General features: G+C 36.3%; 1 protein-coding gene across 6 annotated transcripts in view; it reads left to right on the top strand.

Moving 5' to 3' along the window:
• LOC128675763 (protein sidekick-1-like) overlaps window positions 1-27,078 on the top strand; it is a 196,381-nt gene that overhangs the window by 66,357 nt on the left and 102,946 nt on the right. For all 6 annotated transcript variants that reach the window (XM_053755422.1, XM_053755420.1, XM_053755421.1 and 3 more), the window contains one exon: window positions 12,507-12,659. In XM_053755422.1, coding sequence (XP_053611397.1) covers window positions 12,566-12,659 — 94 coding nt within the window. In that variant the 5' untranslated portion in view covers window positions 12,507-12,565. The remainder of the gene's footprint in view (window positions 1-12,506; window positions 12,660-27,078) is intronic.

Here is a 27,078-nt window from a genome sequence, read left to right as displayed (position 1 = left end):
CAAGAACATACTTAAGTTGCCAAGTGAGGAGTCTTCTCAAAAAAATCTTATTGGAAAATCTCGAGCGACACCGTCCCAATTCTGAGAATGGCTCATAAAAATCCTGAAACAAAATTAAAATATCTCTTTTGACTTAGGCCGGTATCTTTATCCGGGATAAACAAGTAGCGGAATTTCTTTAAGCTGGATGTTAAATAAAATTTAGTGCCTCTTTACACTGGGCGCGGTGATTCCGAATTGAATTTTTAGCTTAGGGTAGCAAGGGGAATATTTTGTCTAGCAGCGTGTAGCGTCGTCCTCGCCTTTGTGAATAAACTATGGATTATGTTTACATTTAAAGTAATGGTCGTTGTTGAGAGCTGAACGGAGCATTGTGCCTTTGAGAGTAGAATTACTATTGTATGGCGCTGACTATATAGCAGGATGTTTCGGTTATTTTTGTTAACATTTGCTACTGTTTTCGCATAATTTTATATAATTCTATATTTTCCTTGTAGTACCTGGGCAAACTAGCTCGGTTAAATTATCGATTTTGAGGGTTTTGTTATTCACAACGTTTAAGGGTTTATATTCATCATAATTTGCAAAGCGAGACTCTAAGCCAATCACAATGTCAAGATAATGAGATAAATATAATAATTAGAAAAAGTACTCAACATAATTACTCATACAAAAGAACAACAATAAGTCAACAGTCAGTCTTTTCTACGGCCTAAAGTACAGGCATGAGGAAATCTGCTGTAACTGCAATAGCAATTATACTCTCCTACGGACTGCGACAAACTGAGGTAATCTCGTCCGTATCACGTGACCGCACCGTCTGGGCACGGGGCATTTCGCCTTATCTCGCCTTAACTGAGTTCCCGATGCCCGGCTTCTCCAGCGAGCTTGTTTTGGTAATGGACGATTGTTTCGAAGACATTACCACTTGCTGCTGAAAACTCGAAATAACAAGTTGTTGTTGATATTTATTTTGGAGTAGAATTGGCATGTGTTTTTGGAATAGAGCTACTTGGTACATATTTTTACAAAAATTATATACTGTGTAAGTCATTTTCCATCCAGCTGAATTATGTTTGCCTGAAAAGTGACAAAATTACACAAAGTCCTTAATTAGTACAATGAAATCACGAACCCGAAAACACATTAAAATCTGAAGCGGCACAAAAAAGGCTTAAGCTCTAATTATTACCCATTCGATATCTGTCTTACAGGGGTTCAGCAAAAAAGGGACGAGGGGCAAAAACGGCCAGCGATAATGACGCACGTACCATAGACTCGGGCCAGTTAGGTTTCAGTTACAATGGAAATAGTCAAGGATATAAAACGGATGTTTTGCATGACAGACTGTAGAATGTCTTATAAAATAATATCACTATTCATTTGAAATGGGACTGTGCGGGGTAAGTCTGAATGCCGCTAGATCAAGGCAAGGCAAGGTCTAGGCAAGTGACGGACTGGATACCTCCTGAGGAGAGGAGATGTACCAGATAAATACGGCTGCTTCGCATCCATAGATGCAGATTTTTGTTAAAAATTATTTTGACTTATAAAGATGCTAATTCCAACAATGAGAGCTGTACTTACGTGTAATATTCCAATTCAAACATCACACATGACCTTAGTTGTACATAATATCGTATGTGTACTTCGATCTAGTAAAATACCCATTTTACTAGAAAGAACTTTGGCTTCATAGCCTAGCTGCCTCGTAAATGACATAGTATCATTACAGTACTCTACAGTACAATCTAAGCTCTATTGTACTCATTAAAGTAAACACAGACGATCTCGAGAGACTTAATATGTAACGAAGTGTCCCATTTTTTGGACAATACGCGCGGCCCGCATCATAAATGATTCATGAGTCGGATTTATAGCTCTGTTCCGTAAACACACATTTTGTGCGTAATCAAACATTTACAGCGCATCAGCGTGACAATCATCAATTTATTTAATGGAATATAAACGTTTTTTTCGCCAAATTATATAACATACTTTTTATAGGAAAAATAAAATAGGTATTAAACAAAATATAAAGCTTAAATACGGCATTTGTTTTGGAGATTTTATCGTATTGTTGTAAAGAAACCGAGAAAATTTCCGTCTCAGAAAATAATATTGACGCGAACTCTTCAGCATTTATATGGCTTTGTGGCGAGAAATTTGATAATTCCACCATTCGTAAAAAGGTCGATTTACTTAATGCAAGATAAAATTTAGACGGCGGTGAGTTTGTACTAGGAAATTTATTTTCCAAGTGGAAAATTTGAGCTGGAGAGGGAAGCACTCAACAGGACGCTAATGGCATCTCTTTAAAGGGAAACGAAAATAATAAATTATTGACATCAGTCTTTTCTATCACGCCTCGAAAATTATTTATTTTGTCTTTCAAGTGGAAATTTTCGTTTGGGTGGGAGATAATGCTTTTTGTATCGACCAATGGAACGGAAACAGATGTTAAATATATGAAACGCTGATGGATTTTGGGATTATGACACGTCGACGAGATTTACTGTTATTGCGTTGAGCCGAGCCGCTTTCCGCGTTAATAGTTTTAAAGCGTTGAAAAAGAAGAGAAATCGAGAATGTTGTATGTTTTACACTTGGCATTGTTTTACATAGACATTCTTACACCTAGCTACTGCTAGGTCTACCTACTCTGCGCTATGTACTAAGTCAAACAAACAAAGTCACTCAACATAATCTGGAACAGAAACACAGTCCAGTTAGAAACAGTACTTAAAACAGTTCAGTTAACTAATTGAGCAAACAATGGTTGTTTCAACGACCAGGTGTGGACAGGCAGACGAACACTAAGTACGGTAGCACAAAGACGTATGAGATAACAAGCGCGGGCCCCAGTACGCTGCCTTGGAGTACTCCACACTTTAATGAGTCAGACGACTTTATAGTGCTCTCGTTTCTAACTTAATGATATTATTGATATGTTTGTATTAGTTATGTGTTATGTTTTGATACGTAAAATCATACGATTTAGAGAATTAAGTCTATTCAAACATGTGGCCATAATGATTGCTGTATGTTTTTAGGGTTCCGTAGCCAAATGGCAAAAATGGAACGCTTATACATTTGTCATGCCTGTCTGTCCGTTCGTCCGTCAGTCAGGCGGTCCGTATGTCACAGCCACTTTTTTCCGAAACTATAAGAACTTGGTAAGTAGATGTATTCTGTGAACCACATTAAGGTTTTATACAAAAATAGAAAAAAAAAATACATTTTGGGGTTCCCCATACTTTAGAACTGAAACTAAAAAATATATCGAACCCATACGTGTGGGGTATCTATGGATAGGTCTTCAAAAATGATATTGAGGTTTCTATTATCATTCTTTTCTAAAGTGTGCGCGAGAGACACTTCCAAAGTGGTAAAATGTGTTCCTCCCCATATAACTTCTAAAATAAGACGATGATAAAACTCAAAAATTTATATGATGTACTATTACTATGTAAATTTCCACCGAAAATTGGTTTGAACGAGATCTAGTAAGTTGTTTTTTATACGTCATAAAACGTAAACCGCAATACAGAATCCTTCATGTGTGAGTCCGACTCACACTTGGCTGCTTTTTTAACTAACCTGTTATGTATCATTGATGGGCAAACGCCACCCCCCTTTTCTTTCACTCGTCTCTTTTTATTGTCATCACTACTATCATTACATATTAATTTTTAAATAAAATTCGAAAATTTATTTCAAAATAACGAAGCCATTTGGAATTTGATCGCAGACTTATATATTTCGGAAGTTAATAAATCGCAGGCGACGTATAAAAATAAAATGGCGAAGTCGACGTGCCAAGTGACGATTGGTTCAAACCCGGCTGGATGCTGGCAACATTCCGAGGGAATAAAACTTAGTGGTTTTGCGGACTGCTATTTAAACAGATAAATCTCGTACTGCTCTCATCTTCATTTTTATGAGAAATAGCTATTAGTTAAATCTCTCTCTAAACCTAGTAGATGTTTTACTAAAATAGATGACCCCATATTTTTAAATGTCAACCTAAAAAAATGTTTTAATATTTAGATTTACTTATAGAAAAAATCGCAAAGGGAATCCATTCCATTTTGCATTGATATAAAAATCATCACAAGTTATCCCGCTTTTATTTTAAAATGTTGTAAGAAGTGAAATCCTCTAGTTACCAATGTAAGCAAGGAGGTCATTAAAACAGTTGCTGAGCTCGCTCTGACCGCCTGCGGTCAATTAAAGTTGATTCATAGACGCTCCAGCTGATAGCACTGCCAGCTTGCTTGTTCTTTAATTGGCTGTTTCAACGCTTATAGAATTGCAAGAAGCATATTGTATTATTGTGTGTACATCCAATGCGCATGCAGCTCTATTGTATCTAATTCCAACGCGTGCGTGTACATAATCGATGGTTATATGTGCACGTGCGTTTAAATTCCATATAAACGTGCTGCGTTCTTGCTGTATATGTGTGCACGGGCTTTTATCGACGTGTGATTCAAGCTTTTGATTAGGACCAATCCAAATCCGGGACTGTCATACGAGGCTATTAACAAAGTTTTTACGCATACCCTTGCGAGGATAGATTTTAAAGCTAATCATATAAATGACGAATATTTCTAAGTTGACAAATGTCATAAGTGCATTATAAAAATTCTTAGATTAAGTGTATGGACACATGGACAATAATTTAGGTTATATATTACCAATAACATCTGAACTTGGTTTATTCACAGAATTTAGTCGAACCATTCAGTGTTCAATCAGACTAATCCAATTTGACATTTTCAGTAAATTTTATAACTACTAGTCCTTTTAATAAAGACTGCCACTTCAACCCTAAACAGGAAATAAATTCGATTAGAACAGGAGACAAAGCATTTAGTTCTCTAACAGCTAACAACAATCAATCAGATGCTTCATATGGAGATTAGAGGTCTAATAGTGGCCACTCTAAACTAATGGAGGGCATGGCTAAAACAAACCTCGACCTTAAACTGATAGCATTAATGTTGAAGATACATTTTTAGACGTTGTACAAATAGTAGGGAATGTAATCTCAGAGATTAGGGTTCAACGACTCGTCCGCAGGGACCGCTGTTTGCAGAGAGCCAATAAAAGTGCACCGTCAGCGTGACCGTTTGAGATGCAAAGAGGACGGAGCAAAAAGGCACTGCAATTTTTTAGGTGATTTGAAAAAACGGTGCGCCTTAGGGATATGAAAGTGTGTGGTTTACTTTTATAAATTACTAACTGCGGCCCAGGCTTCGTTTTCGTGGGAATCTCGGGATAAAAAGTACCCTATGTGTTATATTCTACCTAAGTTATATTCTACCCGTGCACCAAATTTCATGACAATCGGTCTAGTAGATTTTGCGTTAAAGCGTAACAAACAAATAAACAAACATACATACTTCCACTCATCGTGGCATTCAGGGATGTGAGTGAAGTCTAGGCTCAGCGTAAAAATAAATTTAAAAAAATGTAAATATTTAGCTGTGTCTTACAACCGACCGCCCCCATACCGATAAAAGTTAGGAATGCTATTGTTGCCAATCTGCTTCTAACCTATCGACATCCGTGGGAGAATAAGGAGTGGTCCTATTGCAATAGGACCACTCCTGATCGGATCCACACTACAGCTTCTCTGGTATAAAAAAATGAAATCCAAACGACGACGACATACACGTATACGTTTGCATTAATAGAATATGAATGTTTACTTAGGATTGATAGATAGACATCATCATCATCAATTAATTTAAGAACATTGTTCTTGTCGGTGGAGCATTTTCCATCTCATTCTGTCCTCAGCCATTGCTATACGACACGACCTCTGCTTTCTCTTTTATTTCATCTAGGAATGCCCTTCTTGGCTTTCCTTTTCCTTTTCTTGGTTCGATTTTTCCTTCAATCAATCAATCAATAGATAGACATCTATCCTAAAGACATTTCGCAATTATTACATTAATTTAATGCCTTAGCCATTGACTTAGAATGATTGATTCAGCCGATTATTCCTAATCGAATTAGTCGATTACCAAAACGATCCGACGTATCTCGATTATTATAATCTGTTTAGATTTCCATTCTATTACAGTTACTGGTAATTGGTGCTGTAGATGATAATGGTTTTGTATACTAAAATGTCAATTTGTTTGTAGACTCGTGGCCGTGGCCTTGACTTTGATTGTTTGAAAACTGAGGAACTTTATCAAGTTTCTAATAAAAAGATACACATATATGAAGCCATTTTCTATTTAGGAAAGCGGAGCAGATTGCCCTCTACAAAATATTGCTATGATTACTTGTTAAAATTTGTAGTGTAAGTAGATGTAGATAGATGAAATAAAGAAACAGTTATGACGAATCTCGCACTCAAAATTAATAAACACTTTTTCGTATTTATATTTCATAATTTACACGTATTATCCAATTGTGATTCGGACTAAACATTCATGGGATAAAACGCGTACCGACTCAATAAATAGTAACACACATAAAATACTAGTGATTTTTTCCTATAACAATTTTTCATGTAACGTTCTAAGAATACAAAAAAATACTCTAGTACTACTAGAATTTTCTCTAATAGTGACTTCAATAAGGCATCCACTTCAACCTGCAGTCACCAAAGCCGTAGTAAAATAAGAAACCGGCGATTTGTACATCAACTGAACATTACCTGGCCATGACATTATTGGCTCTATAAAGATCGTGCCTTCGAATTCGTATAGCAAATGTTGGCAATTTACTTTATTGCAGTCGGCGAATCATTGCCAAACTAATAAGGACTCTGGGCGCCGGCAAAATTTCAGCTAAACTTCCTGCAGTAGGTTCTACATAGGAGGGCGAGGAAGGTCAAGGCAAACTGGTGACTGATTTAGGACTCGTGGTAGATCGTGAGCCTTGTTCCGCGACAATTTTTTTCAAGCCAAATTCGCTGCACGAGACCTCTATTTGTCAAACATGCCCCCCGGGACCCCTTGCCAGGACACAGAGTGTCAGCAATGTACGAAATGAAAGTGCTGTAGAATATCTATCCTACGAATTTTCGAGATATTTTTCTGCATTAGCGTCTTCTTCCTTCATTTAATTTGAAGGATTACGGCTGCGATAAGGGATTAAGGGTATCTCTGAAGGAATATAAACAAATCGAGCAAAAATAAGGAAGTCGTGTCTTTTGTTAGTAATGGAGGTATTATTTTTTATTTTGGGCAGTTGACGCGATTATTTCGCTCGCTTTCCTGTTACGTACGTTTCTCAGTGTGTTGTAAACAAAATGGTATACAATAAATAACAAATATCCAGTTCCGGCGAGATGAGTATTAAAAACCGATACAGGAATTTAATAATTAACAGTAAATTTAAATGATTAGTGTGTACTTACCCCTAGACAGCTAGACCGTCGCATTCCTCGCATCGGCGGCCGCCGCCGCGGCAACCAGCAACCGCAGCCACTTTTTACCGCTGCCGTCATTCCTACAAGATCACACTGCACTTTTATCACTCACATTCAACGATTCAAAAGTGTCTCACTAGGTCTGCTAATAAGCACACCACTTAAAGATCAAATGCTTTTAAACAAATAATACGTTCACATGCACTTTTCAACGAGCATCTACAACATTCACACTCTGTCGCACTTCCTCTTAGCACATCAGCATAAATCATAATATTTTGAATATGACATTTTTAAATCGTAACTAATATTTTATTCTTCGTTTCAATTCTATTAACCGTAACTTTATTCATCACGAGAAATAAAAATCTTCCGAATGAAAAAATAAATAAAAACACGACGTGCGTTCGATATTTAATTGCGCGGGAAACTGAAAAAAGAAGAAAACTAATATTTTTCTAGGATGTGCAAGCGAGATGTCAAATGACGCGCCGCTTTGTCGGTAAAACAGCAACGCGCGGCAACTACTGTTCTGCCAGGGCATAATATGCGTTATTCGTATGTGATGTGAAGTAAATTTTGCATCGATGCTGCCTTTGTCAGATTCTTATTCTACCACGTACGGGGGACACAGGAGAGTTGAAGCGTCGGGGTTAATGACATTATGGCCACCATATAGTTTAGATCTTTAAGAGTTTATAAAAAAATATGTAATTAATTTATTCATAGTGAAACATGGGTTCATTAGATGGTATTAGTCGGTATTAATGAAGACCGCTGTGGTTTACAATGTTATAATAAAGGATAATAGGTAAGTTAAAATTGGATTCTTTAAAATGTCATGATTCTTTATCATGTCTTTCATGGTAGTCTGGCGAAGGAAAAACATTAAATGTAACAGCTGCTCTCATCTCGCGCAGATTGTTAAAGTCAATGAAGTCACGCATTGAATGTAGTTAATATCTTTATAATAAGTGTTATAAATCTTTTTTTTTACTACAGTTTTTGCGTGTTTATCCGGGTGTTTATCGGTATATCTTACTACTCCATTTTGAACCAGATATTTTCAACCGATTTTTGACCGATTACTATATTAAATACGAAACCATTACATTAATGAAAAGTTCTAACGTACTTAAATTCATTTACAATCTTCATAACCATCACAAAATGACAATGGACCATATTCTATCTTCTGTGAGAATTAAATTTCCAATAAACATAGAGGCGAGTTCTTTCCTTGGCCATCCATTTCAAACTTTGCAAATAAAAAGAGCACCTAGTTACAATATGTCCCATTACTGAAACAGTTTAAACGATCCTTCACTAGTTTTTACTGCGAACTCAGCGCTAATTGTTAAATGAGCGGGAATAGTTAGAAATACGAGATCTTACGTTAACCGCCGTTTTACCACGTTTATCTTCAATTAGATTCTCGGTTCTTGTTCCTACATACAAAGAGGCATTGATATCATTGGAACAATCTAAACACAGTTTTTATTTTAAACTATGGGAATAGATCTCTTTAGACAATACACATTTACACATTTTCATTATAGATATGCATAGATTATGTTACACTGATTTTGGTCGTATTTTATATTGGTTTTTATCAACTATGAAACTAAATAAAAATTATAACTGGCTCAAATATCTGAACAAAAAATATCGATACAACGGTAAAAAATAATTTGGTCTATAGGCCAAATAATGATAAAGGTTTTGGCAATGAAGTATATTCCAACCCATATAAATAATGTACCGTACCGGGTTACCGTATTTATTTATATCAGTTTTTTATATAGTCAGCCAGCTAGTATTAGTTGCCAACAAACACGATCAGTACGACATATAATCGCACATGTACTACACCGTTTACGACGTCGTCTGCCCAGCGCCAGTATTATGGCTGACCATGACCATATTTTACGAGCAATACGTGGTTTGCGCTAATTATTTTCTTGCCCTGTTGTACATTAATGAGGTCAATAAATAAGTGAGTAGATTGATTTACTTTATATTAGTAAATAAAGAGACGAAATTGCGAAGAGCCTATCTAATCTAAAACCCTATCAACCTCATCAAAATTAAATATTAGAAACGTATGGTGAACGAATAACAATACGAATAATAAATTTGATAACCCGTAAGTCATAAAAACTCTGTTTTTTAAACTATCGCGCTTTTAACACATATTAACTATACATAAATCTATTTAATGTTGCTGACTATGAATAAAAAGGTTCGTGCTAAGTCCCGTTAATAAAATATATGTAGTAGTTCGCACAATTTGGTTATGAAGAAAAAATATTAAAAGTATTATTAGTAAGCACAGCACACGTCATATTTCAGATATCGTTTCTTATTCCAACTTCTTTGTATATTATAATTTTTTTCTGCAATTTTCAACAATGGCCAGTGTTAGTGCATCAAACATCACGGTCGCAGATAGACGCTTTTATAAAAGGATTAACTGTTATTTTACGCACTCATCTAATTACACTGCTGGATATCGATCAATACAAATATTTGCAGCAGCTCGAACCGGGCTCGCAGGCGGGTGTGTTATGGACGTTATAAAAACGGGACCCGTCCTGAACAAATATCTGCTTGTAGGCATAATTGCGTGAAGGACAAAACCCGTGGACATTTGGGGAAATGGACCAGTCGTGCAAAAAACTACGCTCTATTGACGATAATGTTTGTAAAGTACCTAAGTTGTACTTAGTGAGTTTGTACATTGATCTAACTCATTATATTATGTTCAGTATATTAAAAGAAATATCATCGAATAATCTAATTCATGATATCACTTTATATAGTCTTCCTTTCAGCAAGGATATCTAAGGATGTGTGAGGGTAAAGTTTCTTTGTAATAATGTGTGAAATATAGGTACTTAATTTTCAATTATTTACCTTTAAATTTCAAGAATTCTTTGTTTACCATCATCATACTCAGCCGCCTGTCGCAAGTCAGCATTAAGTCTTCGACCTGTTTATATACTGTATTTTTTCTTTCTTTTCGATTCACACTCACTCGCGTATATAGATTTTATTCAAGTCATCTAAAGGCTTTTGGTATTTTTCGACTATCTACTGACATCTAGTGGCACACACATATGTCACACACACACACAAGTGAAAGTCATATATATATATTATAGTTGATACTATAGTAGCATATTGCAGGAGTCATCCACGTTTTCCTACACTCCGGATGCAAGTAGTGGTGTATGAAATCTATAGAAGTTTTATAGATATAAATGGTGTGATAGTGTGATTTACAAAATGAAACTAGTGTGACATGACAAGTTTATCACCAAAGTCCATGTAGGCACAGCATCCGCCTGAACAATTTTAAGTGCACAACACTGTAATGCAGGCCTGGGCTTCTGAGCTTTGTTCGTAGTTGTGAACTTTCGTGTTGATTCCTATACAAGTTACATGTGCTTGTCTTGTTTCTCTATTTACCCTTATTTGAATGACAAAGATGTGACTGTGGTAGATTTGATTTTGGATCTTGAGAATCAAATCCCAATGAAAGCATACTTATATGTATAAACCTCAAACATAGTAAAACAAAGTGCAAAGACTGATGTACTTACAGAAATTTCTTCACACCCGATGTCTTGTAGTTACAATTTTTTTTTACATTTCTGTTAGAATAAAGATTTTGTAGATCATAGAGCGAGCTAGCGATTTCCGCGAAACGAAAAGGAAATTTCCGAGAATTTTCTTCCTTATCGTTCCCGTAAAATTCAATGCGATTCTATGAGAATTTTTCTTAGAAATCTGAGAGAATTCTCTGAAGTGAGAAAATTTCCAAGAGCAGAGAATATCGCACCAGTGACACAGTTTTTCATTTAATAATTTTAATAATTAAACCGAAGCAAAAGTACAAACACTCACATACACCTTTGTTTTTTTTCATCATCAAACATGAATCATCAAGATTTTTGAAGTTTTAATTAATAAAAGATGGCTCTTGACGTGAAAAAGTTTGTAGTGAATATACACAGTTAATTCTCGATTAAAAAAATAATGTTTTGTTTTGTAAATATTGTGTAAATTGAAAAATATATTGTTATGTAAGTGCTTATTTCGCATATCTTTCGTTCTAATTGAATTCGTTGATTAGGATATTTCTCTAGTAAGCCCCCCTGTGTTTGATTAAGTGTTGCAAAATTCACGGATACCTCATTCATGGAATTCACCAAAGTAGTATAATCAATAAAAATATTAGGACACAAATTTTGTTGCCACATTTTAATTGAAAAAATGGTAATTTGAGAAGACTTTGATTAATTAATTCGAAGGGTGAATTTCTTTCGACACGGCTAATGAAATCAAAAAAGAGTTTCGTCCTTCAATAATTTTTTAATGTTTTAAGATAGCAATTTTTTACATTTAGCGTACAGTTTCTTTGGGGCTTAGATAAAGGTGGAAGTAGTTTATTTTATTTTTCAATGCGGGGTATAACACAGGCACTCATTTCAATATACCATAAATTCCTGGTCCATTCTGGCCTTGCAGCCTTATTTCAAGTGCTGTTTTTTCATGTACCTCCCACTAAATGAATAAATCAAGTTGACAATATTTTTTTTATATATGTATGTGATTAACTTACTTAGTATGCAGTTGTATCTTTTCAAAAGCGGTTGTTAAATCTGAGGGGTTAGTGCGGGTTAGCATTTCACTTCTCACCATCGAATCGATTCGAAGTGAGACGTAGCGGACCCATTGCCGTGTGGTTGTCGTTGCGTCACAATGGCGTAATGTGATTGGTTCGCTGTCTCGATTCGAAGATGTAGAGAAGTGAAATCTAAACCGCACTTCGCTCACTTACTTCAACTCATGACATGATATATTTTCACGGTAGCATATTCAGTTCTATACGAGTAATATACCAGTAATTTGGAAGTCAACATCATTAGACATTATAACGTCCATTTTGTTCGGGTAATGACTTACCTCTTGCAACTTCCTCCACGAATTCCTGTCTTTGTTATTGTGGCATATCACCACGTTCCAAAATAACATGTTATCGCTCATCTCGGAATCCTCAACAGTGTTATGTAAGAATTTAACCAAAGTAATATTTTTGTTCCAGAAATCGCAATAAAATGTGAAGCTGTCAGAATTACACCTCGCGAGGCGATGTGATCACGAATGAGGAAGAAGAAGAACATGGCGACGAAGATGCTGCTCTCGCTACTGCTCCACTACGTCTGCGTGGCCACCACCGACAATATACCCGGCTCAGGTCAGACACGTTTTAAATTAGTCTGTTTGTTGACATCACTCCAGCAAACGGCAAAAGGCGGCCGGATCGTCCCCGTATGCGTTGTAGTGACGAAAATAAATACTTACATAGTTCAATACTTAAGAAAGATACATGCAACGGCGGCCTTATCCAATGTAGGAATCGCTTACAGTCAGTCTTCTTAAGTCTCAGATTTTTTATCTCAAATCACTGTGGAGAACAGCATGCCTTGAATGCCATGTGAATAATGTGAGCCGTTGCTCAAACTATGCTAATATCGCGGGTCTATGAACACAAACACAGAAAGGGACACAACACACCCAGGATGGAGGCAAATATGTTTGATTACTGATGAAACACCTGTGCATTAAAAATAATAATTTGTTTCTAATTATAATATAAGCACATCATTTACTTTACGTACCAATATAATGTAAGTATTAAATTTAATCCCTTAAGTCATCGAACCCTAGCAGACAGTTTGATGGAAGAGTTTCTGAAAGGGTATAGAAGGTTTTTTCGGTTTTAATTTATTCACTGTTTTAGGTTGTTCCCAGCTTCGTGTTTCGGCCAATATTTATTTTAGACGAGGGTTCTAGTAAAGACTTAATAAAAATAGAAGCGGCAGATCATGTAAATAGGGACAACTCGGCTCTGTACGATATCTAGTATTACCTAAAGTACCGAGAGCGAAGTGAATTGCAGAGTTTTTGATCTGGGAAAAAACATTTGCGAACTCAACTAAAACTTTGGTAAAATATAGTTCTCATAAATATAGTGCTTGCAATAGAGATGCGTATGTTAAGGTCCGATGTCAAGGGTGGACAAAATTCGGTATGATTATTATGTAAGAGGAAGTATGAAAGTAGCTCCAGTGAATAAGAAGCTAAATACTTATAGGATAATATGATCATATTTTGACACAGGAAGAAAACCATATCGCTAAAAGGACGTTAAATGCAAGTGGAAAAAATAACATGAAGACAGTTTTTATAAATCCACATTAAGTCTCATTAATCATCACATTATCTTACAACAGTCACAAATTTGGCATACAAAAACAAAAATGGTTTATCATATTTTTTATACAGTTTCTCTTTTGCATTTCAAAGTGACTTATGTAGGACACAAGCTTAATCGCTGGCAAACCAAGTAGCGGTACACTTACTCAGTTCCACCGAAAACGTATCTATTATTTTCTATATCTACGTATCCCAATAAAAGGACCGGCATAACTTGATATCCAATTTTTCTTTTACTCCCATTGGTTTTGTGTTAGGAGCCGGAATGTACGAATTGTGTTAGGACAGTCCCTTGATCGGCCATGCGTATGATTTAGCTACCGAATTTTATTTCGTGACATCCTACTTGTTATGGAATTTATATCTTTTATATTGAGAAGAATATTTTGTTTCGAATATACGCGTTTTCATTTGTGAAATTGTCGCATAAAGTGGTTTATGAAAATTATCATTTACATAAATTCATATGGAAAACTGTCTACTAAATATAATCTTTATTTTTATTCCATTCTAATAGTAAAATTTTGTTAATGAAGAATAGAGTGAATAATGAATAATAGAGTGATTCAAGAGGAAAGTTTACGTGTATAATTTATTGTGTTCCCGTCAGGCAAGCAAAGCCGGGAAGGGCCGCTAGTTGTAATATAATGTAATGTGATGTACACATTTTAAAAACCCGGCGCTTTGAAATTACCGCTTAAAGGTAAGTAAAAATAAACGCAACCGCCTCCATTTTAGAATCTGTATAACCAAAATACGATTGTGACCTGAACAAAGGGGATTTACGCTGCTAAACCAGGACACAAGTTCAATCCAGTGGAACTAACCAGCACAAACGAGATCGGATTTGTGCGTGGGAGCACTCGAGGACCTTAAACTTGGTTAATTTTATGTGAAAATTGGCATTTCAACTTAGGAACGAAATTGATGAACGTCGAACATGAAATGTAAGCAGTTTTTAGCGTGATAACTGACAACTCGGCTTTTGTAATTACAAAAGCCGAGTTGTCAGTTGTCTCCTGTCCTGTATTTTGGTAATTACCAATAATTAAGATACCACTGAAACATTATCTGTGGAGACATTCTCATTAGACAATATGTAGTCAGATATCTTAAGGCAACTTGAATAAAATCGGATACTAGTCTTAACAGCAACAAAGTCGATAAAATGGAGATATAGACACAGCGGGACGGTGCGACACAACGTGAAAATATAAAATTTTCATATTTATAGATGTTTAAGGCTATATCCTGTATCATTAGTAGTAGATAATAAAATAAACATAGTAATATACAACCACACAATTGATATTTTCGAGTCCCGTCACTTCGCGCCGGTTTTTGTAAATGAGAACCGTTTGTGTACAGATTGAGATCATTTAGGTGGCACGCAGAACAGAAGCAATAAGTGTGACATGTTTTGGAGAGAGCCACAGCATTGGCAGGCAGGGTCAGAGCTGTAGCGGCCGACCGTATACGTTGAACATCCATTTGTCCGTAAATCCAATTCTGCGCCTTAATTTGGACATCCTTTATTCGGAGCCTGATACATTTTCATGTCGGCCAAAGTAGTCTAGATCCAGGTGGATGATGTATTAATATAAATATAATTACAAAACCACTCTTCTGACTATTGTGGATTCAAGGTAAACCTACTTACTCTCCACAAACGAAATAAGGAATTTTAAAGTGGATGTGTAACATTTTGCGGGTATTCTGCTTAAAAGATTAGCGTTTGAGAGGCCGGCCACTGCATGTGACTGTCTGCATTCCCGCAACATTCGACCTTTATTTGAAAAAAATATACAAATATGTAACAACTAAGTTAAATTAAACAAACGATCAATATAGCTATTGGACTTCATAGTACAATTTCGTGTCAAACAGAATTAATGATTTTTCTGGCCCAAAACAAAAGACGCATTGCATAGACAAAGTAAAATCAGATACAGAATAGGCTAAGTTTTAGTATACATTTAAAAGTAAATACTAAGTATTTTTCAATTCTAGTTTCGTCATAATTTCATATATTTTTTAATGTCATATCCTATTCTGCCAAAATAGGATACGAAGAAGGTCTATAATAACATAGTCTTTCGACCACAGAAATATCGAAAATTTATCAAAACCAAAATGATTTCAATATTTACCATTGAATCAAAACGATGGTAAAATGATTTATTTTCAAACATAACAATCAATTTTCAAAAAGTAATGCACAATGTAATACTGTATACGAAGCCGCTGGCAAAATAAAATGTTCAGAGGGGATTACTGGGTTGCATTGCACGCATTGCTCTGTGGAGCGGATTAAAATTATATCTACCTGCATGATACGTAGATAATTTTAATCCTTTACAATAGTTATTTGGTTAACTTTGTTACGTATACCTACCCGATATTTTAAAATTATTTTTTATAAAAGGGTAATCTTTTATCTTAATTTAAAATTATGTATTATTAGATCTTTACTTTAATTAATAAATGCAGAATGTTTTCTACCTAACGAAGAATACAGGGTTGCACCATTTTGTCAAACGTCAGCGGGTGGCGGCGGAGCGCAGGTCAATGTCAACGTCAAATTTGACTGGTTAAGTTAAGGTGATACATAACTGCACACTTTTGTTAGGGACAACTAAAACTCCTTTTTTCAAATTATTCTACACAAGATAATGGAATTTATTGCAAAGTATTAGAGCTTTACATTGCACTATGTAGTCATAGTCTACTAAACCGGACACGGTGGCCACCAGAATCTTCATGGTAGTAAAAAGTGATGGTGGCGCTAGTGTGCAGTTGATACATAGCACACTAGCGCCACCATCATTTTTTAAACTTAATGATGACACGATAGAAACACATTTATTTAGAATGACAAATTATTTTCACCTAGTCCTTCAAAATCGAAATAGGTACCTCTATTTCTAAAAGGCTAAATATACCCAATACACAACAATGACGTTTAATTTAAAAATACTCTTATTCGCGTTGCCGATTTATTCCGATCAGTTGGAACCGAATAGAGATCGAGTCCGTGCGTAAGTTCACTCACTCGAATAAGTATCGGGACGCAGCATTTACACTCAAAATATCACTCATCGCTTCTCGCGGTTTCCACATTTATTCACGCGCGAATTAAATTTTTATATTCGATTAATTATTGAGAAAATCAAATCGATATTGGACGCAATTATTTTAAAATTATGAAAAATAGGTTTTGAATGTTGTGAATCATTTGAATGAATTTAATACGGTGAGTAGGAAAATATTACTGGTTTGGTGTTTTTATAGCTGGAAATGTTCTATTAATATACATTTGGCTTTAAATAGAGATCATTTTATCTTTGCCAATTTAACTGATTACATTTGACGACAAAAGATTATGACGAAGAATCAGATTAATCAACCAACTCCAACTTAGCCTTTCAGTATTTCGGTGTTTCTGTCCACTGATAAATATATGACTAATTAATTATAATGCAAAACCATCAAAGTGGACTCTCAAAGCAAGCCTCTATTAATTGGTATGTCACGTTGAATTGTTATTTCCTTTTAATTTTCTAATTAATCTCTTCAAATAGTTTATCTATGGGTCACAGATTTACTTAATATTGACACACAAAATTTAAACTAAATTGCTTTATTAGTTTCGTAGGAAATAAGCTACTAAGGTCGGACAGACAGATGAACAGACCGACGCTCGAATAATAGATGTTAAGTATACGGGTATTTTTTTGAAATACAAAATCTTAAAAAGTAGCTAGGACTCTAGGCACTGACATGCAAAGAAAATGAGAGAGAGTCGGCTATCGACACAAACTCTGAAATACAGGTCCAGTCAAGATCCAGGGTAAGCATTCAATAAAAACAGATAATTTTGAAAGGTTGTGGAATGGCCAGTTACCTATAATCAGGAGCTTATGATATTAAGGCTCTCAGTTACAAATATTAATGCTTCATTTGGTTTGACATTGTAGAATAGATCGTAAGTAGCCATTTATAAGAATTATTTTAGCATTATTATTTATTTATTTCATTAGTCTGTTTAGTTTTTTTTACATATATTAAATTGTAAAGTAGGTAGGTACTCAATCAGTCTTCGGCAGCTATTGATATATGTTTGAAACTCTCTCACAATCAACTAGCCACCGAGCTAGTCAAATTAAATTAAACAAACCAATAATCTTGAAATTGGAGAAAGATATCTTGATCTTATTTGTATAAAGATAAATAAAAATAAATTATTACTTTGGCAAAAGTAGGTCATAATGCGAGTCGGCACAAAACAAATTGAAACTAATCCTCCACCTACCACCCAACTGAAGTCGAGTACTCAATTTGCAAGGCAAGACTTGTTTGTTAGTAACTTGAAGCAAGATTCGAATATTATCTATCGACTTGAATTTCTTATGCCAATAACTTCTATTCTGAAATTGTATTTGAACAATATAAAAGCTTTGTTGATGCTCGATATTGAAATCGATTCTCAGTAAAATTGAATATATAATAATAACTTGTCAATAAAACATTGCACTGCATATGTACATACACAAATGGATTACAATTCTGATAAATTTGATGACAAATCCCAAATGAAATATTTTATTTTCAAAAAGTTGTTTGATTTATTTAGATAAATAATTCGACGTATTCCACTTGGAGCACCTGGCTGACATGTTCCTGGCTGATATGCACCTGAGCGAATAGGGCCTAGCCTATTCCTCTGGCACCTCTGGTCCACAAAAATGTTTTTTGTGGACAAAATTCTCAAAACTCGACGAATAATATAAGAATGAACGATAACAAGCCTTAACTAAAAAAATATATTTTTTACGTATTCAATTGTTTCATAAAAGAAATTTTAAAAATAAGTCTGTACGTTTCATTTGTATGAAGTTTTGGTCGGTTTGATTAACAAAACGACAGATGTGTGAAAAATATTGAGATTTATTTTTAATTGAACATTGATGGCCAGTGTAATGTAAAACAATAATTGAGCATATTTCATGGAGTATAGGAGCCACAGAATTGTGACGTAACATTCAAATTAATTAACTTTCGAGTTTCACGTTCCGAACAGAAATAATGTTATAAATCAGATTATGCGGTTCTCATATTTTATTTGTTTAATTAATTAAAATACAACCAACAGAATGGTCGGTTACAAAAGCAAATAGTGCATTAATATTATCGTATGATATATTTTATGGGAAGTATAAATATTTTTCCAAAGCTGCTCGGTATACTATATACTATACTATATATCCCGTCAATAATTCATACGAACATTATAAATGACAACCTATGGACACCTGTAACATCTGGGGTGTCACACTTTTATACTGATGAGTGCAATGAGCTCCAGAGCCTCGATCATCGCCGACTAGTAGCGAGTCTGTTTGTTTTCTGCCGGCTGCACTTGCTCAAGAGTTGCATGGCCTCATTAGCCCAGCATAGAACGCCTCATAACCCGAACGACACGGCGCGGTCAAAGTCTCCATCCCTTATGTGGTCAACATTCCATCTCATTCTAATGTGAATTGCTGAAGTCTGGAATTCTTTCCCTGTTATATTTCACGAATCCCACATAGCTTGTATGAAATATCTTAGACCTCATCTCTGCTTCCCATTAAGCTAGATAGAATCTACACGCACTCAAATTTCTAATAAAAATAAAAAAGAAATGGGCCGTTGGCAATTTGTCCAACAATTCCTCTCAAGATAGCTGTCTTACATACAGAAGTTAGAAGACATTAGAAGGCTGTCTCTTCTCGCTTGCAACGCCGACTATATGTCATGACACTGCTTTTCTAGCATTTTCAATTGTATTTTATTATCTCTACGACATCATCTGCTAAATGTTATTATACAGTATTAATAATAATAACACTTCTAAGTATGCCCGTTAATTGTTAACCAGTACATAAACGTGGTGTAGTCCCGGCGCTTAGCGAAACAACAACAACATGAAAACAGTTACAATTTAAATAGATCATAATCTTTCATTATAAATTAAACTTGGGTTGATGCAAATCTCGTCAAATACGAGGATATACATACTTTTTTACGAAATCCCGTCTCCCCTAACCACTTACCCTGAGAAACCTACAAAGTGGGTCGTTTAGACCGCCCAAACCGATCAACTTGCCCATAATCCCTTTCCACATCATTAGTGTTACATGTAGTGTGTAGTAGCATCGACGTTTGTATTTATAAAATTAACTCAAACTCAAATCTTAAATTATTAAGCGCGATGTTCGTGAAAGTATTTCGCACCACCACGGGGTCACTAAGCCCAAGGTCCGCCTGAAATTAAAAAAATTGAATATTTCAATATAGTTCACCGCGCCCTGCCCGACTTCTATCTTTCTTGGGTATAATGCTTATCAGCTGCTAAGGGCATGTGTCTCTTAGTCGCCTTGTACGACATTCACGGGAGGGTACTTTTATTCTAGGGCGGAACCACACGCCACCGGATTAACCGGACAGTGCACCTATATTATTACTTATTCACATACAATAAATTTATACATTAGAGTTGATTTCATGGATCTTCGCAATTTTAATAGCATGGTTTCCTATCTACTTCTTCATGACGATAATTACTTGGCAAATATTTACGAACATTGGAGAACCATAGTGTAAGATGTTAAATTCATCGAAACGAATACATCGACAATATTTACTTCGAAGACGGTACTGTTTATCCAGCTGAAGGATTCAGATCGCGATTATTCTGAACGTTGATGTAAAATATTTTGATTATCATTGTAGTATAATTATGTATCTTAGGCCGAGTTACACCGTTAAATTTGACGTTAATTTTAACCGGCCGCTGACGTTTTGATAAAATGGCGTACTTTGCGTTTTTCTGCGTTTTCTGCTACGTTAAAGTTATCATCTAATGTGAAAGAGCAACCCACCCTTAACCTTTTAATTCGATAAGTCGTTGGCAACTTTTCGAAGCTTTTGGAGTGGGGGTGCGCTTCCGATCGCGCCGCACGTATCTGTTAACTCGTAATATTCATAAAATTATTATATTTCATTGTTGCCAATAACGTTCCGTATAAATTACATTACCAGTTTCCTATCATTGTGATCTTTCGTTTGCTATAATTGGATGCACCTAAGTTGCAATATTCTTGGAGAAAAGTGCAAGTGAATAATTGGACGCAGTCTGTTAGCAAAAGTGTTGTGTTGTAATTTGTCGGTGCCCTAAAAATAAATAAGTTCATTGACCGTCCGAATTTGGTCATCTAACATTCCGTCTCGACAACATACTGATAATTTCGTTACCATCGCTTAACTCAATTTGGCGCAGTGGGAGTGCGTCCGACTTAGATCCGAACGACTTGTGTTCAAATCCAGGTGGTAGAAAAAAAATTTTTTTTTTTTTTTTCTCCTTTTTTGGGTTTTGTATTGTGGCTTCTGCAATGGATCACATTTTTAGCTGCGCCGGGTGTCTCAAACCTATCGATTCAAGACAGTACCTTTCTTGCAGCTTATGTAGCAAAAAGTACGACATTGCTTGTGGTAACGTATCAGAGCAAAAGTTCTACAGTATGATGTCGTCTGAACACAAAGACGCCCAGTGGAAGTGCCCATTCTGCATTTGTAATCAGCCCCGAACTGACAACACTAATACGCCTGTACGTGGTGCCCTGGATAGAGTGATGCGCCGTCGCGGAGCTGCAGTGGTAACTCCCCCTGAGGAAGCTGACAAGTCTCAGTTACTTCCCTCTGTACCAGATTTGAACATGACCAGCCTCAATGACACTCTGGAAGTATCTGAGGTACAAATCCTGCTGCTAGAATTACGACAGTTTAGGGAAGAGTACCGTGATGATCGAATAAAAGATAGGGTGCAAATGACCACGCTAATGGAATCGATGGAAAGAATTAGTCAGAGGCAAGATGTATGTGAACAGAAGTATGATACGTTGTTTCAGCGAGTCGATTGCCTTGAAACACAACTGAGAGAGCAGTCGAGAGAGTGTAGCAGAGCCACTGGAACTGATGTCGAGCAATCCTTGCTGAGTTCAATTGCGCAATTAAAGGCTGAGATGAATGACCGCGAGCAGGATTTATTGCTTAATGAAATCGAAATTTCATGTATTGAGGAACAGCAAGGAGAGAGTCTGGGTCACATAACCATCACAGTGGCTGACAAATTAGGGATCAACATAGCTGATGAAGATATTGTCAGTGTTACGCGTGTAGGCCCACTATCAACTGGTCAACAAAACGCAGCTGAGAAGCTTGTTGGGTCCCGTCCGCGCCCGATCGTGGTCAGACTAGCTCGCCGCGCCCTTCGAGATCGTCTACTGCAGTCAGCGCGTGTGCGTCGTGGTGCTACAACGGAGGGCATGGGGTTGCCTGGCCGTCCACGCGCTTTTTACATCAATCAGCGGTTAACAAAAATTAATAGAAATTTATTTCGTCGTGCACGTGATATGGCTTCGCGTTGCGGTTGGCGATTCGTTTGGACCCGAAATGGCCGCATTTACATCCGGCAGCGTCAGTCTCCTGACGCACCTCGGCACCGCATACGAGATGAACAGGATCTCATTCGAGTTTTTGGCCCTGAAACTGTTGGGTCATCTAATTGAAAGTGACCGTCGTCTCCTGTGTTTCATGTCGCTTGTATTATTATCACTTTATATGTCAGTTTTATATTTTATTGTTATTAATTCGAGTAGTGCTATGTTAATGAAAGATCCCAGATCATGTGTCCTGTTCCTTTTTCAGTGCGCCTTATACATCTCAAACATGTATACTCTTAAAATTTATTATCATTGCCTTTTTTATGGTAAATTTATATATTTTTTTGTTTTCATTAAAAAAATACAGTCAACTTATTTATGTTTGTTATGCCTTCTATGTAATAATGTAATGTCTAAAATTAGCTATACGCATAAACTTATACTTTTTGCCTTATTTTTATTTCGTATAAGTGCTGCAGTAATACAAAATATATTAAGCAATTCTGTGAACTCCGCGTTTAGTGTGATCAAATCGTTGTCTGATCTTTTCTTCGTCTCTTTTAGTTACACTGCCATGGAAATCAAATCTTCATTATCACAAAATTTTTTGTACACCAGTTTGTACAAGTATAGTACTTATTACCAGTGATGGTTCCGAAAAGTAAACAGTTTAAACTAGGATTATATAACCCCGGATCATTACCTGCAAAATATGATGATTTCCTTCTCGCTATGGATCGCTTTCAACCGGAGATTATTGCAATTAATGAAACTTGGATTAAAGATGGTGCAGAGGCTCGAGCGCCGGCTCCGCCTGGATATCGGATGCACACTGCGGCCCGCCCCAAGCACATGAAGGACGGTTGTGGGGGTGGCCTTGCCTTTTATGTCAAAAAACATCTTCGCGCACGTATCCTTAAACATCCAGAGGCTGATATTGAGCAGATGTGGTTGTCTGCGCGAGTAAATGGACACACCCTAGCAATTGGTACGGCTTACAGATCTCAATGGGTAGACGCTGATAAATTCATTGATGCGTTAACGGAGTCCACGGTATCTTTTTCAGATCACGATTACGTAGTATTTCTCGGTGACATTAATATAAATATGCTTAAATTGTCCGAAACAAATACCATAAAGTTTTATAATTACTTAAGTTGCATGGATCTTAAGCAAATTGTCGATGAACCTACTCACTTCACTAGTCATTCGGCGAAACTCATCGATGTGGTGTGTACAAATGCCCCTGTACGTAATGTCTCGGTTATAAAAATTACTGATAGTGATGAGGGTCATGCTATGGTAAATGTGGAATTACAAATAAAACAAGTAAAAGTTCCTCCTAAATATACGTACTATCGACCGCTAAAAAACATAAATTTGGTAGATTTTAATAAGGATTTGCTGTCTGTTGATTGGGATTCTATGTGCTATCTGTCCAACGTGGATGACATGGTTGACACTTTCAACAATTATGTGCTAGAATTGTTTAACAAACATGCACCAGTTAAGAAGTTAAAAATTAATTACAATCATTCCTTGCCATGGATAACAGACACGTGTAGACTTATGATGGAACTCCGAGATCGTGCACGCAAGAAGTACCATCAAACTAAATGTGACTCAGACAAGGAGTATTATCACGACCTGAAGAATCTCGTTCGTAAGAGCATTGCAAGCGAAAAGACTGCTTATTTCAATTATTATATAAATTCCCAATTAAATAACAGTAAAGCATTTTGGACTAACCTAAAACAAAAGATTATTGTGGATCCTAGTAATAATGACATCTTACCCGATATTTTCGACAATCCTGATGACATAAATGAACACTTTCTTGACATACCTAATAATAATAATAATTTTAGTAACTTATCCCATCTGACATATTTCGAATTCAATAGATTTAATAACTCAATTTTCAAATTTCATTCTGTATCTGAAGAAGACGTTGCAAGATATATAATGTCGATTAAATCAAACGCAACTGGAAATGACGATATCAGTAGGGATATGATACTTCTGACTCTTCCTTCGACATTGGGTATCATTACCAGGATAGTGAATATCTCGTTGTGTTCGGGTACGTTCCCGCGGCAGTGGAGAGAAGCTTTGGTTACTCCTATACCTAAAACCAATAAACCTGGCAACGTTTCTGACCTGAGACCAATAAGCCTTCTACCTTTTCTATCTAAAGTCTTGGAGAGAGCAGCGCAATTGCAACTATCGAAATACATAGAGGATAATAAAGTTTTACCATCGCTTCAGTCCGGTTTTCGCAAGGACCGTAGTACTACAACAGCTTTACTAGACGTTACTGACAACATTCTGGCCGAACAGGATTTGGGTCGTGGTACTATTTTGTCTTTGTTAGACTTCTCCAGGGCATTCGATAGTATTAACATCTCATTGTTACTTTCCAAGCTCACTTTTTATGGACTAGACCATCAATCTGTTAAGTGGTTTAACAGCTACTTGAGTGGTCGAAGCCAACGAGTGAGAATCTTGAGGGAGGATGGTTCTTATCTCGTCTCTGAATCAAAACCTGTTGATCGGGGAGTTCCTCAAGGGTCCATTCTAGGACCCCTACTTTTTATTATTTACAGCGCCGATCTTGTAGGTGTAATTAATCACTGCAAGTATCACTGTTATGCTGACGATGTCCAGCTATACATATCTGGTACTCCTGACGAAATATCCATACGAGCACAACAAATGAACGATGATCTCAAAAACATAGCAGACTGGTCGAACAAAAACTGTTTGGTTCTGAATCCCTCAAAATCAAAGTACATGGTCCTCGGAACTAGAGTTCAAGTTGCTAAAATTATCGATACTGGTCTCAACATCGAAATACACGATAAGCCAATAGATAGGGTCGACGAAGCAAGAAATCTTGGGATCGTGTTTGACAGCAAGCTTCGATTCGAAAATCATGTCTTGGAGATTGTAAGAGGTTGTTTCTTTCGTTTGAAGGTTCTGTACAAGATACGATACCTTCTCTCTGAAAAGGTTCGCACAAGATTGTGTGAAACGTTAGTTTTATCGCGGCTCAATTATGGGGATACTGTCTACGGACCGTGCCTTTTGAAAAGAACTCAGCGTATGGTGCAGAGAGTTCAAAACGCGTGCTGTAGGTTTATTTTTGATATCGCACCTAGAAGCCATGTAACTCCGTACCTGAACGAAGCCTCCATGTTAAACATGAACTCGCGTAGGCAACTACACTTGTCAACTCTGCTTTTCGGAGTAATAAAACGCCAAAAACCGGAATATCTGTACGCAAAACTGAATTTTTACTCCAGAAACAATCAGAGATCGTGCCGACCGCAATTACTACTATCCCGACATAAAAGTGTTGCTTTCAGGGGCAGTTTCCGTTATCAGGCGACCAAATGTTGGAACAATATTCCCCCACCATTCAAGGAAAAATCCAAATTTTCATTCAAAAAACAATTGCTCTCTCATTTGCTAGAAAAACAAAAGATTAATAATCCAACGCGCCGTTGCCGGTAGCGGCCACTGCCGCTGAATAAGTTGGTAAGCATACCAGTTTTAAGAACATCTCCAGAATTATTGCTTGATATAGACAGATCAACAAAATTCTCCATTTTATTGTTGCGTCTCTTTCCTGTTTCCATGTAATGTTCTATGTAAGTAACTTTATTGATTTACTGATTGATTACTCTTCTTGTTTGCTCTCCACTTACTGTGGCTATGGCTGAAAATCAACGCGTTGCTCCCCTAGGAGCAACATCATCGTTGAGCCATGACCTTTTTGTATTGCTGCAGCACACATACACATTTCTTATGTGTGATTGTTATTTACCCGTTTATTGTGTCAGTTATTTTTTTGTATTAACATTGATGTATGTGTGTGTACTGTGGCTACAAATAAAGTTTTTATCTATCTATCTATCTATCTATCTTTTGAGTTTATTCATTATAAACAATTATAAGAATATGAATATTTCCTCTATATAATATTACTAACTGTTATCTACAGCTCCGCCCGCCTGAGTCTATGTTTGAACCCAATCATTATCTAATGTATTCCAAATTTAATCGAAATCCGCCCAGCAGTTTAGACTTGAAATCGTGACAAGCAGTCTTTCGCATTTATAATAATATTCATTTTATAGAAGAATAGTATATTATATATATTTTTAGAATACTTATAAATGGACAACCCTCAACTACCCACACTAAGCTAGTATCGCAGGTGCGATGGACACAAACACAGAAACGGACACAATAGGTGCACCCAGAACCGCAGACAATCATCTGTTATCACAAATACAAATATGTATCCGCACTGAGAATGAACCCAGGATCTCCAGATAGCGGACGCAACGGAGGTTGTCGCAACATCCAGCTAGGCCAGATGGTTCAGACACTCGTCTGTCAGTACAAGCAGACAAGCAATAATAGCAATATTCATCAAACTGCCGCCCGATTTCAATCGCCTCGTGTTCTTTGTGATTTAACATAATAAATGGAATAAATAAGTTAGGAGACACATAAGTTATGGAAAAGCTTTTGTGTTGTAGTATATGTTCTGTTTTCTGTGATATAAGGAAAACTTTTTGATATATTTTACTGGATAAGCCTGCTGAGTTTTATATATTCCTGGCACAAAAAACACGTACAGTGACTTTATTAGGTATTGTGATCCGGTGCTGTGTTCCAGATTTTGAAAGCTATTTTTATTTTACATAATTGTTTATTTTACATACTACTAACGTGGATGGCTCCAGGGAAATTCCGGATGAAGCATTTTTATTTCAAGTAAATTGACATACATCATATCATACTTCATATCATTATTTACCGCAATTTCGAAAAATATAAAAAGACTACTGCAAGTAAGATTCATTTATTGATGTTTCTCATAAAAGTTGTGTCATTTCAAAA

The sequence above is a fragment of the Plodia interpunctella genome, chromosome 15, assembly GCF_027563975.2.
Source record: "Plodia interpunctella isolate USDA-ARS_2022_Savannah chromosome 15, ilPloInte3.2, whole genome shotgun sequence".
Lineage (NCBI taxonomy): Eukaryota > Metazoa > Arthropoda > Insecta > Lepidoptera > Pyralidae > Plodia > Plodia interpunctella.
This window is presented reverse-complemented; position numbering and strand designations above follow the sequence as displayed.